The 27,393-nt window shown below is 36.6% G+C and overlaps 1 protein-coding gene across 1 annotated transcript; it reads left to right on the forward strand.

Moving 5' to 3' along the window:
* Positions 1-1,085: 1,085 nt before the first annotated feature.
* On the forward strand, positions 1,086-27,168 carry NUP37 (nucleoporin 37). The gene is made up of 10 exons (XM_086610315.1): positions 1,086-1,121; positions 2,362-2,581; positions 4,768-4,892; positions 5,893-5,965; positions 12,982-13,076; positions 22,459-22,549; positions 24,968-25,149; positions 25,681-25,731; positions 26,116-26,209; positions 27,021-27,168. Exons 2-10 carry the CDS (start codon positions 2,426-2,428, stop codon positions 27,132-27,134), a joined length of 981 nt encoding a protein of 326 aa, XP_086466441.1. The 5' UTR covers positions 1,086-1,121; positions 2,362-2,425; the 3' UTR covers positions 27,135-27,168.
* Positions 27,169-27,393: the final 225 nt, after the last annotated feature.

Below are 27,393 nucleotides of genomic sequence, written 5' to 3' on the forward strand. Positions count from 1 at the left end.
TGGGTTTTTTTGTTTGTTTGTTTTGGATTTTTTTTTTTGTCATTCCGTAAGTCATTATCTCCGCTATTTCCTTTGGCAATGAGCTTCAGTATCAGTTTTGAATTTGACTACTTCATGCTTTGGTCTTTTTCATCTGCTTGCTTTTGTCAAGACATAAGTACATGAGACTAAAAAATTTGCCTTCTTTACATCTGTTTTTCCTGAAACACTTTCCCTAACACAGCACACAGTATAGGAGCAATACCCATACCGTTTACTTTGAGAACACGAGCCCCTTTCCCCTTATTTCACCCAGCTAGGGCACAGCCCACTGCAGATTTCTTTGGGGAATGGTAAGATCAGGAAAAACGGTGAGGCATGGGAGAGGGGCAGGGAAAACAGGAAACATCAGGTAACAAGCAAGACTGTAACAGCAACTACAATTACTCTTGGAAGTGCTTGCAGGAGACATCCTGATTTATTTTACATGGACGTGAACGACACGCACGGGCCATAGAGGATGAAGAAAGGGGGACAGGTTCAAGGCAGTGTGGGGCAGACAAAAATCTCTCTGGAGGCATTTCTCTCTTCCCTCTCCCACTTTAAAAGCTTTCCAAGGGAAAAGACTTGTCACTCAAAGCGAACGCTCAGCCAAACAGCCCGAACACGTCAAAAAGCCGGCGAAACCAGCCCCTAGGAGCCGACATCGCCGTTATCACCACCGCCGCCCCCGTCCCGCTCCCCACGAGAATTCCCGGCGGTGCCCACCTCAGGCCCGCCCCCCCCCCCGGCCCGGTACCAGGCGAATCCGCGGCACCCCCGCCTCTCCCCGAGCAGGAGGAGCGCAGCCCTTACACCGCAGACCGGCTGAAGCGCTCCCGCTTTTCCAGCCGAGCTACCTGAGCCACCGGGAGGACAGGGGCGGTTCCAACGCATAACTGCCCTGCTCGGCGGTTTAAATTTAAATCCTCCGCCGCTGCCCAATCGGAGGGCGGGAGCCTCTGACCCGGAAGCACAGGGCGGCTGCTGCCGGGGTGGGCGGTGCCGGGAGCTGGTGGCGGGAGAAGCGGTGGCGGGAGAAGCGGTGGCGGGAGACGCGGTGCCGCGAGACGCGGTGCCGCGGGGCGGTTCGGGCCGCGGAGGTGCGTGTGGGGCGGGCGGGGGTGAGGGAGTCCCGTCGCGTCCCGGAGAGGGGGAACTCGGAGCTTCGCCCGGTTACACGCGGGAGCCGGGCTGGCCTAGCCGCTGTGCGGGCGATCCCGGGCCCGGGCTCTCGCCTGAGTGTCCGTCGCGCTGTGGGACTGGCACAGTCTCTGCCAGTCTCCTTCGGGAGCGGCACCTGGGCCCTGAAGGGGAAAAGGAACGGGCACCCAGACGGCTCGGCTGCCCGAATTGTGTTTCCTAAAGCGATGAAGTTAATAACGTTCTTGGTGTTTTCACTTAAAGCTGGTCTGGTGGCCTGTGTTCGTAGGAACACAAGGAAGAAAACTATGGATAGGGTTAAAAATTTGTGTTTGGCCTTAGAAGCATAGCTATACAAGTTATATGGCTAGAGGATTTGTGTCAGCGCGGTGGTTTGTCGTGTTAATTAGTAAATAAACATTGTGACTATGGAGAGCCTCTTTGTGTCTGGGTGATGCCCGTGTCAAACCTGGGTGTCTCCCAAGCAAAATATCCAGTCTTGGGTGCTGTTTTTCCACCTGGTGTGTAATTAAAGGTGTTATTTCCCAAAAAGGCTTAAACTACTGTCAAATCCGTACGGGGACTAAAAGGAGTGATTCTGAAAACAGCTGTGTGGCGTGGTCTCTTGCGTTCTGGCACAAGAACCTGGTTTTCCTGAAAATTGGCTGAATAGTAAAAGTGCAAGTTCTTTGGTACACAGAGGTATAGGTGCTCCGTCTGCAGTTGGGGAAACATTAAACCATGTTTAAGTATTATGCATGACAGTAATCTCCTTTATGGTTTCACAGCCTTGATTAACTCTGCTTTTCGTTAGACACATACAGTCTTTAAAGAGGTATACCAGTAAAGAGAATTTGAAGGTGGTAATGTATCATTTCTTGTCATTTGGTTGAAAATTTTAAAATTCCGTATGTGACTTTTCTGGTGTGTACAGTTACTTAATTTCTTATCTTGATGTTGGGTTGCCAACAGTAGCACAAAATCTGCAGTTATTGCTGAAGTCTGTAGAGATGGTTTTGAATGTATGTTAGGTTAGGTAATCTTTTGATGCTACGTCTAAAAATAATGAGCTTAAGTGCAGCTTTCGTGTTCTTAAATATGAAGTTGCAGGAAATTTTGATGCGTTGTGTCACAAATACTTTTCACATTTTTTTCTTCATGCAAACAAGTAATGCATGCTTTTTAAAACTTTCTGTGTAGGAAAGTAGATTTTCTGCCTGGAGAAGACATCGCTGCCTTGACACCTTGACTTAGTCCACTGAAAATGAAGCAAGATTCTACTAGAAATGCTGCTTACACTGTGGATTGCGAAGATTATGTGCACGTGGTAAAATTCAATCCATTTGATAGTGGAGATGCATGTTGCCTCATTGCGTATGGTGGCAATAATTACGTAGTTGTTGGGACGTGCAGATTTCAGGTTAGTTCGTTTTATGGTTGGTTTTATTGGTTGCTTCCTGAAACTTATTTTGCCAGCACCTCTCCTATACCAAGACCCTGGTCGCTATCCTGTTTCCTCCCCTCCCTATGGAATCAGGGGAGGGTTTTACTTGTTTATTACATTAACAAGTCTGGGATATTTGTTCTTCCAGAGAATATATATATATAGTACACATTGGTATAAATTACCATCCTACTGGTATGAAGTTCCTTTTGAATAGAATCGTAGAATGGTTTGGGTTGGAAGGGATCTTAAAGATCATCTAGTCCAACCCCTCTTGCTAAGGGCAGGGACACCTTCCACTTGATGGGGTTCCTCAAAGCCCCATCCATCCTGGCCTTGAACACCTCCAGGGATGGGGCATCCACAATTTCTCTGGGCAACCTGTTCCAGTGCCTCACCACCCTCACAGTGAAGAATTTTTCCCTTATCTCTAATCTAAACCTACCCTCTTTCAGTTTTAGAACTGTTACCTGTCATCCTATCACTACACTCCCTGAATAGACTGCAAAGAAAACAGGAGTGCTCTACTGGAAGAGTAGTCCCATTTTAGTATCTCTTGCTAATGTTGGTAACTGGTATCTGAGAACTTTAGCACACAACTTTGGAAATACGTGACTTAATATTTTCTATACATTGTTCTTTATCATCACAGGGCACTTGGCTCCTTTTTTGCAGTTATATTTTGTTCTATATACATTTGCTGTTTACATTAAATTACCTTCTAAAGCTTTCAGCTAGCCTGCAAAACAACAAAATTTACATCTACTTTCAGCTTTACAACTAAAGTGTCTGTATTAATTTTATAGATATTTCTTTTAAGGAGGGACTGTAGAAATAATTACCTAATTTATTTTTTTTTCTTTCTCAATTGTTTTTATTGGATCGCTTTCACAGACTGTTAGAAACAGTAAAATATGTTTTCTTACCTTGAAATTATTTAAAGTCATCATATTAGGAAAGATTTTAAAATATAAAATACTGTGTGCTGTATACTTTCATACTATATAAGATTTTTTTAATTAGGGTTTTTTTTGCCTAGATACTTGAAAATCAGTAGGAGACAACTGTTGTCTTTGGAATCTATTTTTAAGTGGGTTTTTTTTCAACTTCTCTATTATACGGTATTGTTTTTGTACTTCATCTAATATGAATAACAGCATAACTAGTCTTTTTATTATTATAATTCCCCAAAATCTTACTGTTAGGAATTTTCTGAAGAGCATCTGGTGCTAACCACAAAAACCTATTGTCATCTATATTGCCATCTATCTTGTTTCTGGAATAGACCTTGAAGAGGAACTAATTAAAATTTTGACAACCACTAGTTTTTCTGTAATTTTCATATCCTTTCTTCCCTTCCACATGTGGAGTCATTGAGTATTTCAAAGTAGGGGAAGAAAATGCTATTCTTGCTCCTTGCTTCTAAGCAGCATTGAAAAACTCTGGATGATTTTGTGCTTCCTTAACTGGGTTCTTTGTTGCCTCTACATTATGCAGTGGGCATACAGAGAGGTTCTTTACCTTAAAGCAGAATCATGACAGGGAAAATTTTGTAGAAATATCCTTTGAGGTGCTCCATTAGATATTTTGAAAACTTTAAAAGTTTTTTACAGGTCAGCTGATTGAGTCCACAGCCTCAACTCTTGTTTCATCTTTCCTACCATGGAGTGGGAAGATTAGCTAAGTTAGTAATTTTGGTCATGTCAGATGACAAAGGGTACCTTTTCAGCCCCTGCTGTTTGAAGAATTTTGTTCTGGAAGTGCTAGCATTTTTCCTTAGAATGACAAGCTTGCTTTTGTTCCCATTGTTTCTTCTCGTTGCAGCCTGTACCTACGTACTATGCTGTTTTAAGTGGCTTTAGCTAGATCTGTGAAGATACTACTTGTACAAAGAATGAGCTCAGCATCTTTGTAGCTCAGTTCTGATTTCTGTGCTCTGCATTGGCCTCTGGCTTGAGACTGCAATCATTTAATTTAGTTTTCAGTACTTACATATTTCAAGTTAATACTTTCTTTATGTTCCAGGTTTTCACTTTGAGGGTCTTACAATCTAGAAAGATCCCAGATACATGTAATTTCGAAAGCCTTTCACTTTCATATCAATCTGAATTGTTAGAAGTCATTGAGGTGTTCTGAATTAGCTAACTACAATATTTCTGTAGGAGGAGGATGCGGAAGTGGAAGGCATGCAATATAAGACACTAAGAACGTTTCATCATGGAATCCGAGTTGATGCCATAGCATGGAGTCCAGAAACCAGACTTGACGCTTTACCTCCCCAGATAAGGTATTTATAATAAATGAGTACTATGAATCTTTGTCTCTTATCTGTTTTCCCTAATTTCTTAATATTGGACTAAGTTTAAAGCTTATGGGTGAAATCTGACTCTTTAGAAATCACTGACAAAGTCTCAGAACACTTCAGTAGAACAACGTTTTCGTTCTTGGAGTCATTCTTTTTGTTTGTTTGTTTGTTTTTTGTTCTACTTGTTGTACCTCTTGTCCATCCTCCCAGTGAACTACCAGTAAATAATTATTTGTTTTCCTTATTCGTTATTTTAATGGACTTAAAATGTAGTTACTTCTTTCTTTGTATGGCTGTAAAGAAGAAATTCTTTTAAGAACTTCTACTAAGGATGAGACTATTGTAGTGGCCTGCTTTGTAAAGCTATTTGTAATGATCTGCACAGTATGGGCTGTGTTTAGGAGTAGGTCAGATGCTATTTGTAAGACCCATTTAGATGTAAATCTAGAAAGACAGTTAACTCTTAAATATGCACTAAAGAAGTAAAATGTTCTCGATAGATTGCAAACCTCTTCAAAAATTCCGATGGTTGCCTACTGTTGCATTTTTGTACAGTCTTTTGTTTAAAATATGTTAGAAATTGGTTTATGAATTTGTTTTTTGATATTTTAAAACATGGGTAATGAGAGTTCTTTTTTGTACTCTGTCACTTCTTCCAAGGAAAGTTTCAATGGCAATTGTGAGAGATATTTCAGGTAATTGATAGTTGATTCAGATTTAGCTTTGTTAAATGTTTTGCATTTCTTTCCATCAAAAAGAATTCTTGGCACTTGATACACACCGTTTTATAGATAAGTTCCAATTATAACTCTGCTTGTTGCCAAAGCAGAAAAGTTATGATAGAAGCTTTTGGGTTTTTTTCAAAATCTGAATTTTCCTTTGCATGTCACTCCGCAGGTTTAAACTGAAGGGAGACTGATACTAAAATCAGCTATTGCAGTGTTAATTGACTGATGGGCTTTTCTGTGTCTGTTGAGCGTAGGTTTTGTACTGCGGCTTCTGATAGGAAGTTAAGGCTCTTTACTTCAGACCTGCAGGACAAGAATGAATTTAAGGTAAGGGCAGCTAAGCTGATTTTTCAAAAATTATTTAGTCTTTAGTGAAATATAATCTTTAACTGCCCTTCTGCCACGTTTTGCTTAATGTACTGTATGAGGTAGAACACTGAACTATGACAGATCCCATATCCATCTCTAGGGAAAATCATTGTATTTTATATACCCTTCTGTCCTTGAAATGGGAATAACTATCATTATCAGCTACATGATCTTTTGATAAATACTTTAATAGTATTTATGTAATAATTTAACCAAATTGAAGAAAAGCAAGTGGAGGCTTATGGATCATCTAAAATATAAACAAAGTTCTATAGGTGAATTTGAAGTACCATGTTGGATATGGTTCCTTTATATAAAGACCTGTAAAATTTTATGTGGCATTGGTTATTGGGCTCCTCTATAAGAAAAGCAAATTTAGTAATTTCTCTTCCATGGGGAACTGGAAGTTGCAATTCAACTCTTTCACACAGCATAAAATTTAAAGAAAGAATACTGAATTTAGTGCATAACTGCAGACAGGTACGCTAAATATGCCCATAGGCTGTCACTTGTTTATTTCTGAGATAGAAACAAAGGAAATGTCTTCTTCAAATAGAATTTCACTTCCCCTTCTTTCAGTGTAGATGGTAGTGTTCTTAAACCAGTGATATAAAAGAAGCCAGGTCTAAGTACTGTTTTCACTTTATAAGCTGAAGATTGGTTTTCTGGAGATTCCTTTTGTTTGCAAAACATTTCAACTCCTACGTCACTTGAATGTGTGCATATTCTTCAAAATCCTGCCTTTGAAACAATGTCCCATTCCAAGTACTAGTATTAATTAGATGTTTGTGCTAACCAGTTTGAATTTGTTTTGTTGAGGTCTCAGCCAAGAATAAGCAAGGCTAATTATACTAAAAAATCGGGGAGAGATTTCCTTTTTTATAGTGCTTTGGAATATGATAATACCTCTTTTGGTAGGAGTTGTGTATTGAATATAAAGGAGAAAATAATAGACTTTCATTTGTGGTTTGGAAATTTGTACTAGTAAGACAATGATGTTTGTCATACAGAAACTAAGTGAATTGCTGATGTCACTTATGTGGCCATACTGATAATGAAATGAATAAATGCATGGCATAAGAGGTAAAGATGGATGTTACTAAAGAAAAACAGAACGTCTTTTCTTTAAAGAAAATACTTTTTATGTTACTTTATACATGCTTATACCATGAATTTCCTTCTTTCATGTTTCGTCATCTGATATGGCTTTGTTACCCAGGCATTGGGATAACTGATATAGTTACAGTCAACTTGGGTGGCACTTCTGACAAAATATTTCTAGAAGTTCTTAATGCTGTTTGCTTGTGAGTTGATGTCTGTAATTCCTTATTAAAATTACTTATTTATATAATATCTGCCAATTTTATGATGTCGCGGACAACAGGCTTTATCATTAAGTTGTGAATTAAATCTTCAAACTTTTTTTGCAGAATGTAAAGTTATTAATTATGTATGTATTGCAATTTGATAAATTTATAGGACTGTTTGTAAGCATGCAGAAGAAAGAGCATGGATGAAATCGTTAATAACAGTGTAGATGATAGATGGTTAATAAGTAGAAATAATCTAACACATGGACGAACTTGGTGCTACAGGCTCTGTTCAGCTAAATGCAGCATCTAAAGTCTAATTTTTTTATTTATTTTGGATTAACAAGGGACCTGATGATCTGTCTGCTAAAATCAATGAGAGGTCTCTTGTCTTCAGTGGACAACACTGATTCAAGCCATGGATGAGTGTTTTTTCCCACGTGTTTAATAAATATGAAAGTTGTTAATGATTTGGTTTGGGGTTAATTAGTGATCAACAATTTTATGTGTTATTGCCAAAAATTGAATGTGACAGCTGTGACAATTCATAACTTTCATACCTGCTCCTGTTCCTACATCATCTAGTCCTTAGCTAAAGGTACTCTTCTATACCTTCCAGTGCAGTCTTCATGTCTGCACCAGTCTTCAGACTTTCCACATTGATATGGGATACAGCCCAGACTTAGCACTAGGAATTACCAATGGGATCAGCCATTTTGCTCATCAGGAACTAATTGCTTCCAGAGAAATAAGTAAGTTTGCCTCAGTAAGTTTGCCAATGACACCAAGTTGTGTGGTGCCGTGGACTCACTTGAGGGAAGAGATGCCATTCAGAGGAACCTTGATAGGCTTGAGAAATGGGCCAGTGCAAACTGCAGGAGCTTCAACGAGTCAAAATGCAAGGTTCTTCACCTGGGTCGGGCCAATCCTAGGCACAAATACAAACTGGGCACAAAGTGGGTTGAGAGTAGCCCTGAAGAGAAGGATTTGGGGATGTTTATAGATGAGAAGCTCAACATGAGCCGGCAGTGCGCTCATGCGGCCCAGAAGGCCAACCACATCCTGAGATGTATCAAGAGAAGCATGGTCAGCAGGTCAAGAGAGGTGATTCTCCCCCTTTACTCTGCTCTTGTGAGACCCCACCTCGAATACTGTGTCCAGTTCTGGTGTCCCCACCATAAGAGGGACATAGATCTGTTGGAGCGTGTTCAGAGGAGGGCCACAAAGATGATCCAGGGGCTGGAGCACCTCTGCTATGAGGACAGGTTGTGGGAGCTGGGATTGTTCAGCCTTGAAAAGAGAAGACTTTGGGGGGACCTAATAGCTGCCTTCCAATACCTGAAGGGAACCTACAGGAAGGCTGGGGAGGGACTTTTTACGAGAGTGTCCACTGACAGGACAAGGGGAAATGGGTTTAAGTTGAAGGAGAACAGATTTAGATTAGATTTTAGGAAGAAATTCTTCAGTACAAGGGTGGTAAGACTTTGGAATAAATTGCCCAGATAAGTTGTGGATGCCCCCTCCCTGGAGGTGTTCAAGGCCAAGTTGGACAGAGCCTTGAGTAGCCTGATCTAGTTGAGAGGCGTCCCTGCCCATGACAGGGAGGTTGGATTAGATGATCTCTAAGGTCCCTTCCAGCCTATGCCATTCTATGATTCTGTGAAATAATCAGTATTATAACTTCACACAAACACGGCTTTTGATAATTCATGAGTTTAAACTTTTAACGTGCACGTTCAAATAAGCAAGTTTATTCTAATGAAGAATTCTAGTAAGCTGTTTATTACTGAATTAGAAAGAGATTACAAACCACACACTTTTAAAATGACAATAATTTTGAATAAACCCATTGAGGTGATTCTTTTCTAGCTTATTATCAATGCATGATTTATATGACAACCAGAGAAGCAAAGTGGGCAACTTAGCAGCACAGCGTGCTCTGTGCTGTTTTTTCAGAATAGAATTCCTGGGATGGGTTATTGTTTTCCCAGTTCCGACAAGATTTTTTTTCTGGTATCTGACCAACGCAAATGACGCTTTAAAACATGCACTTCTAATTTAGGGGAATTTAGTACACAGTAGCTTTGACTGGATGCCTAGAAATAAATCTGAAATGCCACATTTACATTTCCATTAAGATAGCAATTATTTTTCATACAAAAAAGCTCATTGGAGAACTGATTCTTAGAAGTCCCTTAGGACTTCTTTCTACATAAAATGCTCTGACTTGCAGTTATAAACTTCTACTGCAAAAATATGTTCATTGCATAACTCATCAGAATAATTTTATGGTAGATAGTGAGTATAGAGACCGCAGAGCAACAGGTGTGGGACATCAGAGTGCAGTATTTAGGCTGATTAGCCACAACAGTAAGTACTAAAAGAACAGAAGTTATTTTGCCCCAGATGGAAAAAGCAATTACAGTATCTTAATTACTCAATTCCAGTTTATATGAATAAGCTTCTCCAGTGTCTAATGTAGACAGAAGGATCATAGAATTTGATTTTTGTCAGCTGAAGATATCATGGACACTTCTTCATTTTTGACACTACAGAAGACTAAAGATCGTTTGATGCTTGTGCAGTACAAATGAGAAGTGTTGCCTTGAATTTAACAGTAAAGCTATTAGCTTTGTTTATGCCAGCTCTGTCACTGGAATTAACAGTCTAAGAACTTCATCAAGGATGTACTGAGACTGAGCAGGAAGTAAAAATCCATATTGTTACTGGGTCAGAACTTGGTTTAACATTAAAAATAATCAGAAAACAGCTAAAAATACATATTTGTACCTAATAGTGAGGAACTCATTAGTGAAAAGGAAGAATGTGGACGAGTGAGTTTATATTGCTAAAAATGTTGACTTTGAGACTGTCTTCTGGGTTTTTTTGACAAAAAGTATGGAACGTACTTTCTCTGGGTAATCATCTTAATTTCTTATACCTGAATGATCATGGTACTATATACTTCTTGTCAAGAAAATGTAACACTTAACTCTGATTTAAAGTACTTGCAAAATCTCGGATGTTCACAAATACTCAGTGAGCTCTGCTGAGCTGGCTGCCAATAAAGTTTGATACAGTGGTTTCTTAGTAACAGTCAATTGACACCTTAGAAAACCTGTTTCATAAACCTGAGGTTGAACTCACAAAGAACACATGGAAGACTTCGATCCATTGTGCGGTGCACACTTTACACATGGGATTTTTCAGGAGAGGTACAAAATGTGCAAACAAAGCTGATGGAAGTGTGTGATTACAGTCAAAATGTAATCTCTGAACATTTTGTCTTCTATAGTAAACAATTAGTATGTCTTGCTTCTGGAGGGATAGACGGAGTAATCTTACTCTGTTTCCCCAGTGGAAAAACTGTCTTGATGTAATTATCAACAAGGAACTTGAAGCATACTGAGTTTTCCATTACTTTGTCGACACAACTAATCCAAAATTTATGGGTTGGATCGAGCCCAGAACAACAAACTAAAGGTAAAATACGACTGATGGATCTTCGTGAAATCTTTTTCTTTTTTGAGGTTTTCATTTGGAAATGAATTGTGGCTTCTTTCTCCTGCTTCAAATTTTGTTTAATAAAAAGCATATTTCATCAGAACTGTGGAAGTAAAATGAGGCAGGATATTTGAATTCAGAATGCCGAAAATTTTCAAAAGACTTGGCATTTCTGTCCCAATAGTTTAGCATCATCTTAGGATGTATTAATTCTAGTATAATTCACTAGGTTTTAATAAAATTATGAGCTATTGGAAAAAAATAAGCTGGCTGCTGAAAATGTTTTATATTGAATTGATGAGGCATTCATAAAATTTTTAGAGAGGGGGATTTAGTTATTGTGCATGCTTGAGAGTTGATTTTTTTTTTTATCAGTTCTGCATTTGTTCCTCAGAATAGCTACATTTGGAGAACAGATAGTGTGTTTTCCTTTCAGAAGACTGTGGAACTGGTTGTTTTCATTCGACCTTGTTTTCCTCTGCAATCTCTCCATGTCATGCTGTTATCCAGAGGATGTTTTTGTCTCCTTTTATGATACCTTGCTGGGCAAAACAAGAGCAGCTATGCCTCAAAATTTAATCGGTGAGACAGAAGAGAATGAAACAGTAACAGATACAACATCTACACATGGACATTTGCCTGACTTAAAATTTTAAGTGAGATTTCTGTCAGAAAGACCATAGACTTAGTTAATGAGAGAAAATATGTTTAAATTCTCAGATGGAGCAAACTGATAATTAGCTACAGGTTTTCTTATGAGACTAGAGATATTTATTCATACCTAGGCCCCATGCAAATGAATTTGAATGTACTTTAAACTTTGACTGGACCCTAAATGAGATGAGTTTTGCATGCTTGCATAATGCTAAATGCATATAAGTTCTCTAATTTAGGTTTTTGAGGATACTGTAATCCTCAAAAGATTACTGATGTCTGTAGTACAAAACACTTAATAGAATTGAGGAAAAGAAAAGTGTCTTGGTATTATGGCCAAGATAGCTGAAAAGCCTTCGACTGTATTATCTAACTTTTAATTTTTACTAAAACTAGGATTTTGCTTTATTCAGAAAAGCTATGCTGCTAAGTTGGTTTTTGTTATAAATAAATTATTCTCAGTACTTTGGAAAAAAAAAGTCATGATTAAGAAGCTTCAGGTGAGAACAATTACACAATAACAAGATTCCCTTTGAAATTACTTCATGCTTTCTGATACAGCTGTAAATGTTTGCTTTTGAGTGACGGTTCACATGTACGTTCGCACCATGATTGCTCTTATCCTGTTATTTGAGAATGGGTGATCTATTAATTAACAGTAAAAGAAGAACATGCACTATACTCCATTTTCTTTCCTCTTCAGCACAACAGCATATAAAGCAGAGAGCACAAAGCACTGTGTTTGTTCTTCTCAAAAGCTTAATAGAAATTGTGCTTAACTGCTAAGGTGTTGTATGGCTTGCTTGATTTTCCTTGTACTGTTGTTCCTCATTTTTAATTTTCTTAAAGTTTTCAGCATGCATTGTCTTGTGTTTCATCTTCTTTCACTGAGAGTTTTTTCACTATTTTTTCTAAAGGTAGCCTTTTGATCTGCCACCTTTAGTGGACACATTCTCTCAGGCAATTTGTGTGCTGACTGCTTGGAAAAGGGCATATAAGTGACTGATTTATTGCTCCTTCAGGAAGAAACTCTTGCTGCTTGCAGAAACCTCTAGTAAAAACTACTATTCAGAGATAAAGAGTTACTTACCAGTAATCTGAGTTCTTTAAGATATGTAGATCCTGCATACATTCACTTCCTGCTCATTCTCCTCTTTCTTTCTAAGATTTATTATCTTCTACCTTCAAAATTCAGTGGTTGTAAGGAGGATAAAAAGTTCTAGTGCAATTCAGTGATCTCTGCCAAGCATGAGCATCAAGCTGACCTCTGTAGTAACTACAAGGAATAGTGGGAGGTCTTTTCTCCTACAGTATGAATCTACACATGAATTAGTTATTTTAAAGAACTCCAGTTACTGATAAATACTCTTTTTTTACCTCCCATGTAAAATGATAGCTTTGTCTTAACACTCATACAACTTTCCTTTAGTGGGTCTATTCAATACATTGTGGTCTGATGGAACAGTCAGCTCTAAGGTAAAGGTATTTCTTTTTTCTGATTGACAGACATTTGATGGCCACTCAGATTACATTAATGACCTGGTGTTTGCTCCCAAAGAAGGTCAAGAAGTTGCAAGTGTAAGTGATGATCACACCTGCAGGTATGCATTTTGTTCAAAACATTATTGAAATAGTAGTGTTTGGCCTTTTCTGTGCCTGTACACTTTATATGCTTGCTTAAATAAATAAACATTTTTCTATTTATTTTTAGTGGGCCTTCATAGCCCACTAACAAGACTAGTCCACTAACAAGACAACAAGTGGACTAGTGTTGTTAACTAGGTTGTGGGCTGGCTTTTGTTGTGACTCGGGGGTGTTTTTTTTTCAAAGCAACAGTTTGAACTAGAAACAATGCGTAGAAAACTATTCTGTCTTGGAATTACATACACTATGATTTCCCCTGCTAGGACAGGAATAAAGGAATGAGAATAGGAGACAGAAGACATGCATAGCTCAGCACTGAACTGTATAGACTCTCTCTATCCATTCTGTCATCAGATGAGTCAAGTTTAAAACCAGTTTATGTATGTGTATGCTTACCCAAATTTATTAGCCTTACTAGGAGGTGGGATAACATAGCCTAAGGACAGTATCATACTAATACAGTGGTACTGGCAGCTCGTAATACCATGATTATAGCTGCTTCAAACCCATGTATTTGGTTATTTGTAACTGGAAGTAAAAGGGAAACATGGTTGAATACTTAGAAAAACATTGGTTTAAGGTTTTGTAGTACAGGAGTTTTTCCTTGTCCAAAGGTCCCCCATGCCCCTCTGCTAGTACTACACATGAATCTATAAAGCTGCTATTTTTATTCCTCCAGTGCAGCTTACAGTTGGAGAGATCAGGAGGGCAGCTATGCAGGCTTTGAAGTCATTGCAGTAGTAGCAAGAGACTTGAAAAAGCATCATCTTTGACTTTTCTTTGTAATAGCTGTGATAATTCAAAATTTGTCTCCGTTAAGGAACTGTTTTAGTTTTTTCTCTGATTATATGAATTATATATTTGCTCTTTGAAGTTACCACCATATCAATTCCTATATAAATAACCTGGTAGTACTCAGGAGAAAAAAAGTCATTTTGACTTAAGCTGTCTTCTCCCAGCTAAGAGAGAAGGGAATAGCTCTTAGAATGATTACTCTCTGATTTTGTAAAGCATAGATCATCGACTGGTATAAATCACAGTTTAGCAGCTTTAGTTGAGGTATTCTATCCTACATAAATTGAGAATCTAAAGGGCCTGTGATTTTAACATCCCTAGGGAACTCAGAAATGCTACTTTGACCAGTAGGCAGATTTTCCATAGACGTCCTGTCCATGCTCCCAAAAAAATTATTAGGAATGAATAGTAGAAATGTATGACTTATTCATAGCTTATTCTGATTTATTTCCTAACCTTGATTTCTTCATTAAATCTAGACTAATATTGAGCTTATTCAGCAAAGATGCTGTTTGAATGTGTGACCTTTTTTTGTTTATTTTATGAAATGCTCAGTGTTCCTAGGATGAAAAAGAACTATTTTAAAACCAGTAGTCTAATTGATATTAAATTAAAAATAAACAAAAATGATATAATTAATGTATACTATCAAGATTTCAACTTAGTAATTCTGAAAGACATTTTATGCAGTAAACCATAAAGTCTTTGGTTAAAAGCCATGGGAAATAAGTAGGATTTTTTTTGGCTACTTGAGTTCTTATTTTTTCCATTCATGCATGTGGAGCATGAAGACTTTTTTTATTGAATTTAAAGGTTACACTTTCAAAACTAATGGAAAATACATTCCCTGGGACTTACCAAAATCATTCCTTAGTTACTGTGTAATTCGCTTCAGCAGTAATGTAAGAAGAGGAATAATTCTTCTGTCTGTACTGAGTTTCTATCCTGAAATTGTTCTCAGGATACATCATCTGTTAATACCTTTGGAATAAAGTTAAAAACATGAAGTTTTGAGTATTTGGGTATTATTCTGTTAGAGTTCCACTTTTAAATGTTAATGATGTCTTAATACAGTGTCTCAGTATGTACAGAATATATACAACTGTGTTTAGATCTTCCCTGGTTTTCACTTAGTGGTAAATTTAGCAGAGGTCTCTAAGGGAACCCAAATTTTCAGTTTTCATGGACTAAACAATCTTGCCACAAGCTGCTGCAACAGTGATATCTCAGAGCTGGGTTCAGTCATTTCGGTTGGAAGACAGACAGTATAAGTCGCACACTGGTTGAAGAGGCTGTGGTGATACATTCAATGTTTTTACCTTTAAATTGCTGCTGTGTCACTCAGGAATTCTTGTGGTTTTTGCACATAGTCTTTGTTGGCCTTGTTGGTCTCGCAACAGAAGACTTTTTCCCAGCTGTGAAGTAGAACTGAATTAAAAATACTCCTGCGTAAAAGTAATTGCAGTAGCCACCTATGTTAATGTAGTTGTGAATAAGTGTTGTCTGTATTCATAGACAAGTGAAGACGTATCTTCGCAAGACAAGTATGTAAATATGCTATATGCTTTAATAATCTCGTGTTTCTCCGTATTGAGAATATCAAAAGTAATATAACCTTAAATATATTGCTTCTCTGAAAGAAGACACCTTTGGAAGACTCTTAAACCCCACCATGTTGCAGTTACAACTGTATTTATATTAAAGATCAAAATTCCTATAGCTAAAATTACCACTGCAAAGTTGATTGAAAAATTCAAATCCTGGGTCCTAAATATTGTATATTACTTCCTTCATTTTTTGCCAAGTACAGCTATGTTACAAGATGGATAAAGCTGTTTACAAGCGTATAGTTAATTTGTATCTTTGGCAGAATATTGTAATTTTCAATTTCTGCGTATTTTAGACTATAATGTATAGCACACTAACATTGAGAAACTCACAGGATCGTTACCTGCATGTCAAATTTTTACACATTTCAATATTGCTTTACTCTTTCTAAAAAATAGAAAATAAAATTAAAGTTTGATTGCAAAAGTTAAAGAAAATGGTAAAAGAGTGGTGCAGGAAATAGCTAAAATAACTACTGTTATATTAAACAAAAATTTGAATCAGTTTTCTTTATAGGTCATAAGTGTTAAAATATTTAGCACAATTGAAGTAAAAATAAAAGTAAATATCTTGTGTATATATTAAAAAAATAAAATTTATTAAAAAAAAAGTTTATTTATAAATTTCTGCTGAAAGCCAAACTTGTTAATGGCAGAAAAGAAAAGTAAATTACGTCTTGGATTTCATCTAATTGTTTTCTTTCAAATCTAGTTGTTTTTTCTTCATAATCTACTTTTAATATGCCAGTTTCAAAATTCTATATAATATTTATGTGTAAATAAAGTAATTTGCTCATCCATTTCTTGGTATTGTAAGAGCATTTTTTAATGAATAAGAAAAAAATCTTTTATGATAGCTTTAAGGAATATTTCATTTAATTCCTTAAAATCATAAAGCATTATACACTTCTTTGAACGTTTGCATTATGTGTAGGAACACGTGCATCCCACTTTCCTAATGAGCACTGTGTGACTATTAATGTGACTATTAAAAGTTAATTCAATCTGATTGATAACCACCTCATACTCTGTCCTCATATTGAACTGCAAGATTGCTGACGTTGTCAGGCCCCTAATAATGGCAGCATGGCAATTTCTTATGGTCAAGTGCTGGATTGGGTTGTATTTTAAAAAGCCAAAAAGGACTCATCTGTCCCTCTCTCTCCCTACCTCTCTTTTTTTGTTATTCCTTAAACTACATCATCCTCCTCTCTTTTTGTGTGTGTAATGGAAAAGAACATAGAGTTGACTTATCTTCCACTTTATCTGTGAATGCACTTTCTAAGGTTGGTTCAGTTGCTTATACCGTGGCTCATGTTGCTTCATAGAGAAGGACTTGGTGAATTTATTTATCAATCACTGTCAAGTTCAGCCTCCTCTGTTGCACATACCACAAATGCTAGTCCATCAGAAGGTTAGTTTTGCTCCCTGCACAGAGTTTTGGGGGAAAGGTTTGCTATCACTGGAAACTAAAGTAACTAGAGTCTCAAAATTTAGTGTAGTGTTTCTTCTGGTTTCAGAGATTTTTAATCTGAAGTGTATTTTTACATGGTACTCTAATGTCTTAGTTATTTTGTGTAGGTCTTTCTCTAGACAGTATGAAGGAAAGCCAATGAAAAACTCTTGTTTCTTTGTTTTTTTGTCTTGTGTTCTTTAATGTGTTGCCAGTGCTTGTTGTGCTTCAGTCTTACTTTGTTAATTCAGTAAATATTTCAGTCTTCGGCTATATTGAAAAGTTGCCATTCTCACTTATTCCTGCTTCCAAAATTATATTTTGTTTGTATCTTCCCATTCTTAGTGCACTCAATTATGGATTTTTACCAAAATTAAAAAAAAAAAAAAAAAGGTATCTTATTTCTTGTTATTCTGTCTTCATCTGTTTGTTGTGATAGAATTCCCTGGTGTCTCTTCATATCAGAAATGTCATACCAAAATATTTATCCTTCCTGAGGTATGCTGATTACAATTATCAAGCTAGTTATGCATTATAATTGATGAAAATAAAGGGAAGTCTTGGATTATTTTTAAGAGTCTATTCATTCATTTTGCACACTTTTTGTATGGATTCCTGTATGCCACCCAAATGTAGTCTTACACAATTTGTGTTATACTTTACAGCCACAATGCAAGTATTAACCAACAACTTCTGCTGTACTTCACAATCACAATACGAGTATTAACTGGTCTCCTGTTGCAGTATGCAGTCAGTTTAAAAAAAAAATAATTAAAAAATCACTTTCCGAATCAAATGTTTGGAACATTATTTCAATCTGGTCTTAATTGTGGATGAATAAGTCTTTAGTTAGGAAGTCTTCAAAATACACAGACGAAACAGTAGTTATTTCCTGTGTGATGCATTATGACTTACGTTAAGGGTCACACAGTCCTAGAACATAGCCTAGCCTATAAATTGTTCTAAATAGAAATCATTGTGTTAGATTTGTGTAGCAGTTACCTTGTATTTTAGAAAGTCACTGGCAGAATTGTAGTTGAGTTTCTCAGTAACAGTCATCCCACAGAAGCATTTACTTTTATGCCTACGCTGGAAACAATAAGCTGGTAACTCTAACAGCTAATTTTTCTGTGGTTGAAAGGATACAACTGAAGCTTCAGATTTTTGCAGAAATACTGCTTAGTCTCTGCCTTTACATTAGATAAAGGGTATTTACGTTAGATACGTAAGATACCCTTAAAGTTAACTAACGTGAAGTTATTTCAGTAGTAGTAGTAGTAGTGTGTATTTCTCAGACTTATTTCTGAGCGTGCATATTCCGAAACGTGTATTAGCAAAGAACAGTCAGTTGAGACACCTGAGATTGCACATGTGCAGCTCCCCTGCCTCTCCTACCAACATTGCAGGAGATCATCAGAATTACATCCCACAGTTGCCAGTGAAAAATAGATCAATGCTTGCATATCCAAGTAGATATTACAAGCAACTAGAGGTAACGTGGATTTTAATGCCAAAATCTGAAAGATTCTAATTACTAATTCTTTTATAATGTTGACATTTCCTTCGACCACCAAAAGAAAATGGTGAGCATGAGTCAACTTTCTAAAAGAGTATTTACACATTGACTCTATGAGAAGGCTTTTATTTCATGGATCAAAAATAAGTGAAGGAAATGCTCTGCAGGCAGCAATTTAGGAACCTGTTTGCTGAGTCAGGGATGGTTGAAGATGGATGTGCCTGGTGGACTAGCACTAGGCAGCACAGATTAATTTCCCCTTTCTCCCCATGCAACCATTTTTGTGGCTTGTTTTGCACAGTGTGCTGAATAGGGAGTTCTGCTACCTAATTCCACGACAGATTCTGCAGCGGTGAACTGTTAGTTGGGCAGACCATTACCGGATTTATAAAAACTTAAATTCTTTATTTTGTCAGTAAAGTAAATGACTAGAAATTATCTTTAATATTACTCCTTTCTCTTCCAAACAGCTGGAGGGAATTTCTACAGTTCCACTTCAGCCTTCTGTTCTTTCATGTCCTACCTAGTATCTTGTTTGGATCTTTGATAACCGCCTCCATATGGAGTTGGCAGAAGACCTGAGACAAGACCATTGCTGGTTGTATTCTCCACAGCTTTAACTAATCTCTGCACTTTCATTTTCCTTTTCTGTGGTCTTCCTCTCCTCACTCCTTGTGCTCAGTGAGGAACAACTTTACCCTTGTTGTGTGATCTCTGTAACAGGAATCTCTTCCTTCTTCATAGTCCTCTAGGCTTTTCAGGGGTAATAGGATTTTCCTCACATGTGGAGTATGCATGATGAAGATATAAAGAAACATCAGCAAAGGATATTTAAGTTAGATATTATTAAAAAAACCCCACACATGTCGGTCATTGTTAGGAGTAGGTCAGGCAGTAATCTGTGAGCAATGGTTCAAGTATAGTTGATCATACTTTGAGGTTGGAAATGGTATCAGATGTCAAGGTTTGTTCTAGCCCCCACCCCACTCGCTAAAATAGTTAGAAATCTTATGTTGAAAGAATTTCCTTTTTTACTTCCATCTTCTGGGGATTTGAGAAATGCCTGAAGTTTCCAATATGGTTTTGTTCTTTTACTATTGCAAATGATAGGTTTTATTCAGTTAGGATTTGGTTTTGCTCTCTAGTTAGAATTATTCAGAAAGTTAAAATATAAAATAAGGATCATCTTCATTGCCACAAGACAGGTTTTCAGATGGTCTAATGAAAACTTTGCCAACTATTATTGAAGTCCATTGTGTGATAAAATTACTGCATATACGCAGCATATCAACCATATTCATGCATACGACATACAATATAGTTGTTTCAATGTAGTTTGAATATCTGTGCGCTCTGAGATAACTGCAGTTGGCATTTGTTTGTTTAATCATAGGATGTGAGTGACAAGAGAATTGTACTAATATCTCAAGAATTTTCTTTAATGGCATTTGCAACTCTATTTTGTGTTAGTTTAAATTTTGTGAGCGCTGCAGCGTATAATTTCCTTAGTTACTTAAAAAAATAATTAATTTACTGAGCAGATTACATATTATTTTTGAGGTTTTCCATTATTCAAACTTTGGCCCTTATTTCAGCAGTGGTTATTCAAACTTCTCACCTTTAAATTTATTGTGGAAGCTTTTTTAAATATAAAAAAAATACAATACACAAGCCCAATAATAAGTCTATGCAACAATGGTTGGTGGGTAGAGGAGGAGAACTAAGAGGATGACACATTGCAGGGTTACAAAAATAAGGATACTTGGAGAAAAGTAGACATTAGTTTGCTTTAATATAAGATCATGGTGATATTAGTAAAGTTTCGGGCTTTGAATGGGAGACAAAATGCTCAGTCATTTTGGATTGATTTACATGATAGGAATGTGGACAAAACTTGAGGGTTTTTTAGCATCTGTAGCTGATTTGGTTATGATTACTGAGTAATTGAGTAACTGAAATTCAGTTTGGCTAAATTTTTGGTCTTTGCACATTTTTGACTTGGATTAGTCACAAAGAAATATTGAAAAGAGTTAATTGAACACATGTGTTAATTGTAAACGGCCATACCAGCATGGACTTGATGCACTCAGTCAAGGATCTATTTTGATATATATTGCCTGGTTTGTTGTTTTTGTTTTTGTTTTTTTTTTAAACTAAGTGATACAATCTTTGTTATCAATAAAGAAAGAAGAAAACATCAGAGGAGCATTTATCCTTTTTTTCCTCCTCCTATACTGTTTGTTACTAACAATCCTACCATTTTTATGAAGAAAGAGATACAAGTTTGGCATTTTATAAATAACAAAGTTAGGGAGGTAGAAAACATAAATTTCTGTCTCAACACCTAATAACCTCGCTCACTTCAGGGAAGGAAACACGATGGCATGCTCCTTTGGCCAAAATGATTCACTGTCTTCTGTTATATCATAATTTTCTCCCTGCACAGTAAATACACATGGAAAGTGTTGATTTGACTTGGACAAATCTACAAGGCAAAATTTTTGGCAGTAGAAGAAAGTATTGTATGTTTCTAAATTACCTAATCAAGTAGATATTTCATTTTTTAAACGGTTGTCAGGTTTTTGTTTTGACTTTTTTTAATAAGGACACTGATCCTTCAAGATTAGAGACTCCGTGTTTTCTACAGGGAAAACAAATATTTGATCTGTTGTGGTTTGGCATAAGAAAACAACATTGTTCATTAAATATATTTACTTTATTCCCATATATTTTGTCTAGACTTATGATGTATTATTTAAGAGTTTTTTGAAATCTCTTAAATGTAAGGCTCTGGGCACCCTGGTGAGTTATAAACTGGAAAAGTCTGGAGGAAGTCAGCAAAAATCCTCTAGAATAAACAATAATAGTACATGGCCACTCATCTAACTCAAAAGACTGGGCAGAACTCTACTTTAAAAATTGGCTATTTCTAAGGTTTTGTGTGTCAGGGAGGAAGGATACATGTGTATGTTTTGGTGTGAAAATGCGTATAAATAGTATGCAGCCTTGTGGTGCAGACTGATGTTCACAACTATGATGTCTTTGTCCTACAACTGAGCTACTGGTTTTGTAGGAAAACAGGCAGCTGAGCAGTGGCTGTGAGGTAAAATAGTTTTGGTTTTGTTACATTTTATAAAAGAAGTACCTTAATGGCTCATTAACACTCATATGGAATGCATCCAAAGAAAAGTCACTTATCACCTAACCTAGTTTTGGTGTTTCAGCATACGCGTCCCTGTCAATCCATATTGACCAAATATTGTTGATTTAAAAAAAAAAAAATTAACAGCTTGATATGTACTGTGGGGGTTCCTAAAGGAGAAGATTAAACTGGCACACATGATTTATTTGTTGAAAGCTTGCCAAGACCCTTTGTGGGCAAGTGTTGACTCTGCCATAGATCCTTTTGTTTGCCTTAGCTTCATTTTTAGTTTCTTGTATTTCCATTACTCAGTCTTGTCTTACCAGGAAAAAATGGAAAATCACATATTAGACAAGCAAAATACTTTAGTGGATGGTCTTATCCTTTACATGGTAATGTGGATGATTTAAGTTGCTTGGTACTTCACTCTAGGTTGCTTGTATCAGCTAGACCAACACTGACCTTCCTGCTTTGGGTTGTCTTGCAGTTATATATGGTATAGTACAAACGCTGTGGTGTTGACTTACGAATAAAGTGGGAATGTATAATCTAGATTTCATGTCTAGACAACTAAACTTGTCAAATTATTTGAATATTGCCCTTTTAAACAGAGGCTCAGCCTAGTTCATCCATGTTAAAATACACTATCTTCAGCACTGACCACTTTTACTGACTTCTCGAAGTGATAAAGCAAAAACACTTTTTCTTTTGTCACTTCCTTTGTGAATGTATTGAGGCACTGAATTTAATGTATTTGAAGTCAAATGGCAATAAATAGTTTAATACTTTGCTTTGCTGATTTTTTTTTTTTTTTTTTTACTTTTAGAGTCTGGGATTTGGAAGGAAATGAGAAGGCCCATTTTGTTTTACGGTCTCCTGGAATGAGTGTTTGCTGGCATCCTGAGGAGGCTTTTAAGGTTGTGTTTTCCAGCTCATCACCTTTAAAATAGCTTATCTAAACTATGAATCTTTGATGCTGTAGTAAGATTGAAGTTTGGGGAGCTAGTGTACATTGTAACTGGATATCCGTTAGATCTGCTAACATGAAGTCACTGTAAATGAATTCTCATTCTCATTTTTTGACCCTCAGTCTTTCACTCCTACCATCAGAACTATTCCTTCTTGATTACATACATCAATTGTTGTTGATAACTATTCTGCTGATTGTATATTAACTTAGAGTTACCAGAGGAAAGTTCAAATTTTTCTCAGTTGTGGTAACATGGTTCACCAATAACATAGACACCTATAAAGCATGCCAAGTTTTGAAAAGGATCTGTTTGAAGTTAGCAAGGGATTTTTTTTGTTGTTGTTCTTACTTGGAATATATTAAATATGTGCTGAAAAATCAAAACAAATCAATAAACTGTGATTTTATACTTATCTGTTTATTGTACTGGGGAAGATTAATCAGCTGATAAATACCAAAATATTCAGCTTCATTAATGGTCTAGTCCTTGCAATCTTGGATTTATTATCCCTATTGTGCCAATCAGTAACTGCCTTAAGCAGTTGTTCAGATTACCACAAAAACACACACTTAGAACAGAGAAAAGCAGTCAAATAAGGTATCAAAACATTTACATAGCAATACGGAAGAAGGATCTCTATTCTCACCACACTTTCCACCAATACCAATAGCCAGTCCTTACTAAGAAAACTAGGGAAACTGTTGGTTCAGGTGGTATCACAATTGAATGTGTTTGCTACTCTTTGCTACTGCGTAACTTTTTTAGCACAACAAAATTACTAGACTAGCCCAAAAATATTGCAATATTACACCAGTCTTACATATTAGCTAGTCTTTTCTTTGACCCTTATTAAAGAGTATGCACATGATATTTTTGTTTTAAAGAAAAAATGCTTCAAAAAGCTGGTGGTTGTTAAAAAGCTTATTGTAGGTCAAAATGCTTACTGCACCATGTCCTTTAGTTTGCAGAAGAGCATCTTTTGGTGACAGTTGTCTTTTTCCAAACATAGATGTTATTAGAGCATTGTTTCTAATGCTTCTTTGCCTTCCTTAATTATTGTTCGTGACTATCTGAGAACTATCATCTCCTCACAGAGAAAAGCCCTTTGATCATTTAATCAGAAAGATCTTTCTACAATACTTAATAAAAAACTGCTTGAATATATTACTTTAATATAAAAAGTTTAGATAAAAATCTATTGCAAACTGTTGTAGGATGAAGTGTGAACCCAGATTCTACAGTTACAGTGATCGATACTGTTGTTTCCTCGTACAGCACTATGCCTGTCAGTCAGTCCTTTGTAGTCAGAACTTTTTAATTTTAAAAGAATAACTTTTTGGTTTACAATTCTAAAAGCACAGTGCATCTGTGGTTAAAAACTGGTGCCAAAATTATATACATAGATATCTAAAGATATATAGAAATAAAATAATGTAATCATCATGTATAACAATGTGACAGTAATATAGATTAAGTTCTTTGTATCTGTTGGTGGAAGAGTGTTCACAAGAATGTTTTCTGGTACAAAGTAAAAAATTGTACCTATTTTAATATTATTAATATTTTCTTGAAAGTATGCTAGGTTTGCTATAGAGTAGAATCTAGAATCATAGAATGGTTTGGGTTGGAAGGGACCTTTAAAGGTCATCTAGTCCAACCCCCCTGCAATGAGCCCACTTTAAGTACTGAAAGGCTGCAATAAAGTCTCTCCAGAGCCTTCTCTTCTCCAGGCTGAACAACCCCAACTCTCTTCAGTCTTTCCTCATAGGAGAGATGTTTCATCCTTTTGATCATTTTTTGTGGCCCTCCTCTGGACCCGCTCCAGCAGGTCCATGTCTTTCCTGTGCCGAGCACTCCAGAGCTGAACGCAGTACTGCAGGGGGAGTCTCACCAGAGCAGAGTAGATGGGCAGAATCACCTCGCTTAACCTGCTGGCCACACTTCTTTTGATGCAGCCCAGGACATGGTTGGTTTTCTGGGCTGTGAGCACATGTTGCCAGCCTACATCCAGCTTTTCATCCACCAGTACCCCTAAGTCCTTCTCCACAGAGCTGCTCTCAATCTTTTCATCCACCAGCCTGTATTGATACTGGGGGTTGCCCCGACCCAGGTATGGGACCTTGTACTTGGCTGTGTTGAACCTCCTGAGGTTCACATGGGCCCACTTCTCAAGCTTCTCCAGGTCCCCCCAGATGGCATTCTGTTGCTCAGGCATGTCAACTGCACCACTGATCTTGGTGTCATCTGTGAATTTGCTGAGGGTGCACTCAGTCCCACTGTCTGAAGATACTAAACAGTACAGATAAAAGTATCAAGATTCATTACATGCTAAGTTTACAACGTTCTATTAATTTCTCTTAACAGCTGATGGTGGCAGAGAAGAATGGAACAATACGGTTCTACGATCTAATTACACAGCAGGCCATTCTCTCTCTAGAGTGTGAACAAACGCCACTGATGTCAGCAGACTGGTGTTTAAAAAATACTCTTAAAATTGGAGCAGTTGCTGGAAGTGATTGGCTAATCTGGGATATCACATCCTCCAGGTATTTTTGTATATGAAATAGGTTTCTTTATTCTATTCTTAAGCAGTACATGAAGAGATGTGGCTACTTTGCTACTATAGCACTTAAATGCACTATGTATTATATCACCTATTCAGTAAATAAATGAAAATTCATCAGGAATTACACAATCAATAGAGATCATTCCCTGGCATTCTTTGTTTCATCTTTGTCTATTAACATTTATCTGTTAAAAATAACATTGTCTTTTTGTCCCATTTGAGACAGCACCTCACTACTGTCTGCCTCTCACTGGAAGTTCTATTTGCTTATTAAAATTGCATTCTATGTCATAAATACATAATTATTGAACCACAATAAGCTGGATAACTACTTCAGTTTTCTGACTCCAAATTGAGATGTGAGCTGCAGGAACACTTTGATTTTCCTGCAGGTTCTTCACAGAGAGTAGACAATGTGTCCCCTTCACTGTTTAAATGATACATACTTTCCGTACAAGTGTGAGCTGTAGTTGTTTGCAGAACAGTTTTTTAACCTGAATGTCTGTTTTAGTTATCCACAGGATAAGAGACCCGTCCATGTTGATCGAGCCAGATTATTCAGGTAGAAGTGTTGTCTCTATTCTGGGGGTTTTGTCTATATAGATCTATGTATATGCAACCAGTTGCGAGTTTAGGGACAGGGTTGTGTCTCACAAATAATTTTTAGGGGGACCTGGTCTATAAAATCTGAGAAATTTATGAATATCCTACATTTAGTATATATATGTAACATTCCCATGATTTTTTTGTTGATTTTTTTGTTTGTGCAGGTCGTGAATCGTTTACAAGCCATTTCTCTAACTTTATTTTTCTGGTGTTAGTGGAGTATCTGACAGCCTCACACAGTTAACACAAGAGAGAGAACTCCACTGTGTGTGCACTTCTGATAGTCTGATAGGGATATTTGAAAATAGGTGTTTGAAAATATTTGAAAATATTTTCATAGGTGGTCCCGAGTGAATGAAAATCTGTTTGCAACTACTGGATATCCAGGAAAGACAACCACTCAGCTGCTTGTTCATCATTTAGGACATCCTCAGGTAAATTTTTGAGTTCAGCTTTTGACTGGAATTGCATGTATTCTCTTCAAATCAGGCTCATAAATAGTTAACAGCTACAATTAAAAACTAGCCCAAACTATCCAGATCTACCTATTTTGTTTGTATCATCCATGCTAAGGAAAAAAAAAAAAATCACACCACACTGAACCTGCTGTTTTAAAAGCCAATTGATCTATATCTTTTATTTTACTTTGCCTTATCACTGCTAAGGGGAAGGAAACCACATTTAACCTGTGATTTGATAAATTTTTCAATATTTCTAACTCTAAAGAGGCTAAAACCAGCTGGTTGTGTATCTTGCAGGTTTGAACTAATTGTATTTTAAATCATTAATGAAAATATATCCAGAGACAATGAATGCAAAGCATAGGAAATATTTTTGTTTTGCTGGAGTTAGTATACATTTGTAATACTTACAGTAAAAATATTACCTCCAAACATACTAGTTTTGAGTACACTTAAAGAACAGGAAGTAATTTCATTAAAAAAGGTTTCTAAGTTTGAACATATGTCTTTAAAATAATAATAACGTTAATAATAATGAAAATAGTCGAAACAATGTTATCATGGAATATTTTGCTGTATCTTACTTAAACGTAGTAAAAGTAGTTACTGGAACTAAGTAGCAGATAATCAGATTTTTTAGTTGGATTTCTGTTGTATTTTAACTGTATTTGTTAAGGAGTACTAAAACTATGATGTTTATCTATGCAACTTGGTATATGTGGTGTAGAAATCATATGGTAAGTTGTATTGATATTTCTCTTTTTTTTTTTTTTTTTTTTTTAAGCCCATTCTTACTGGCACTGCAGCTGTAGGATCTGGTTTGACATGGCACAGAACTCTTCCATTATGTGCAGTTGGAGGAGATCATAAAATTTTCTTCTGGGTAACTGAAATGTAAAATAAAATTTGCCTTCAATATGAAACTTTACAGCATAATGTCTCTTTTCTAGTAAAACAAATGACTTTACTCTTTGTACTGGTATTTATTCACTTGGAGAACATAATAAAGGAACAAATAAAATACTAAACATTTGTGTTTGCTTTTTAGCTTACAAATATAAGAGCTTTTGTAAAATCAGTTACCGTACATCCGATACTTGGTTACTTCTCTTGAAATAAAATGTACACTTTTTTTAACATTGTATTTGGTGTGAAAT

This window comes from Tauraco erythrolophus, chromosome 4, assembly GCF_009769465.1.
Source record: "Tauraco erythrolophus isolate bTauEry1 chromosome 4, bTauEry1.pri, whole genome shotgun sequence".
Classification (NCBI taxonomy): domain Eukaryota; kingdom Metazoa; phylum Chordata; class Aves; order Musophagiformes; family Musophagidae; genus Tauraco; species Tauraco erythrolophus.

Excerpts from the sequence above, each read along its gene's own strand:
- NUP37 (XM_086610315.1), top strand. The coding sequence starts at position 2,426 with ATGAAGCAAGATTCTACTAGAAATGCTGCTTACACTGTGGATTGCGAA. Across the intron at positions 4,893-5,892 it reads GCTTTACCTCCCCAGATAAG|GTTTTGTACTGCGGCTTCTG; the intron begins GTATTTATAATA and ends TGTTGAGCGTAG. Across the intron at positions 25,732-26,115 it reads GATCGAGCCAGATTATTCAG|GTGGTCCCGAGTGAATGAAA; the intron begins GTAGAAGTGTTG and ends ATATTTTCATAG.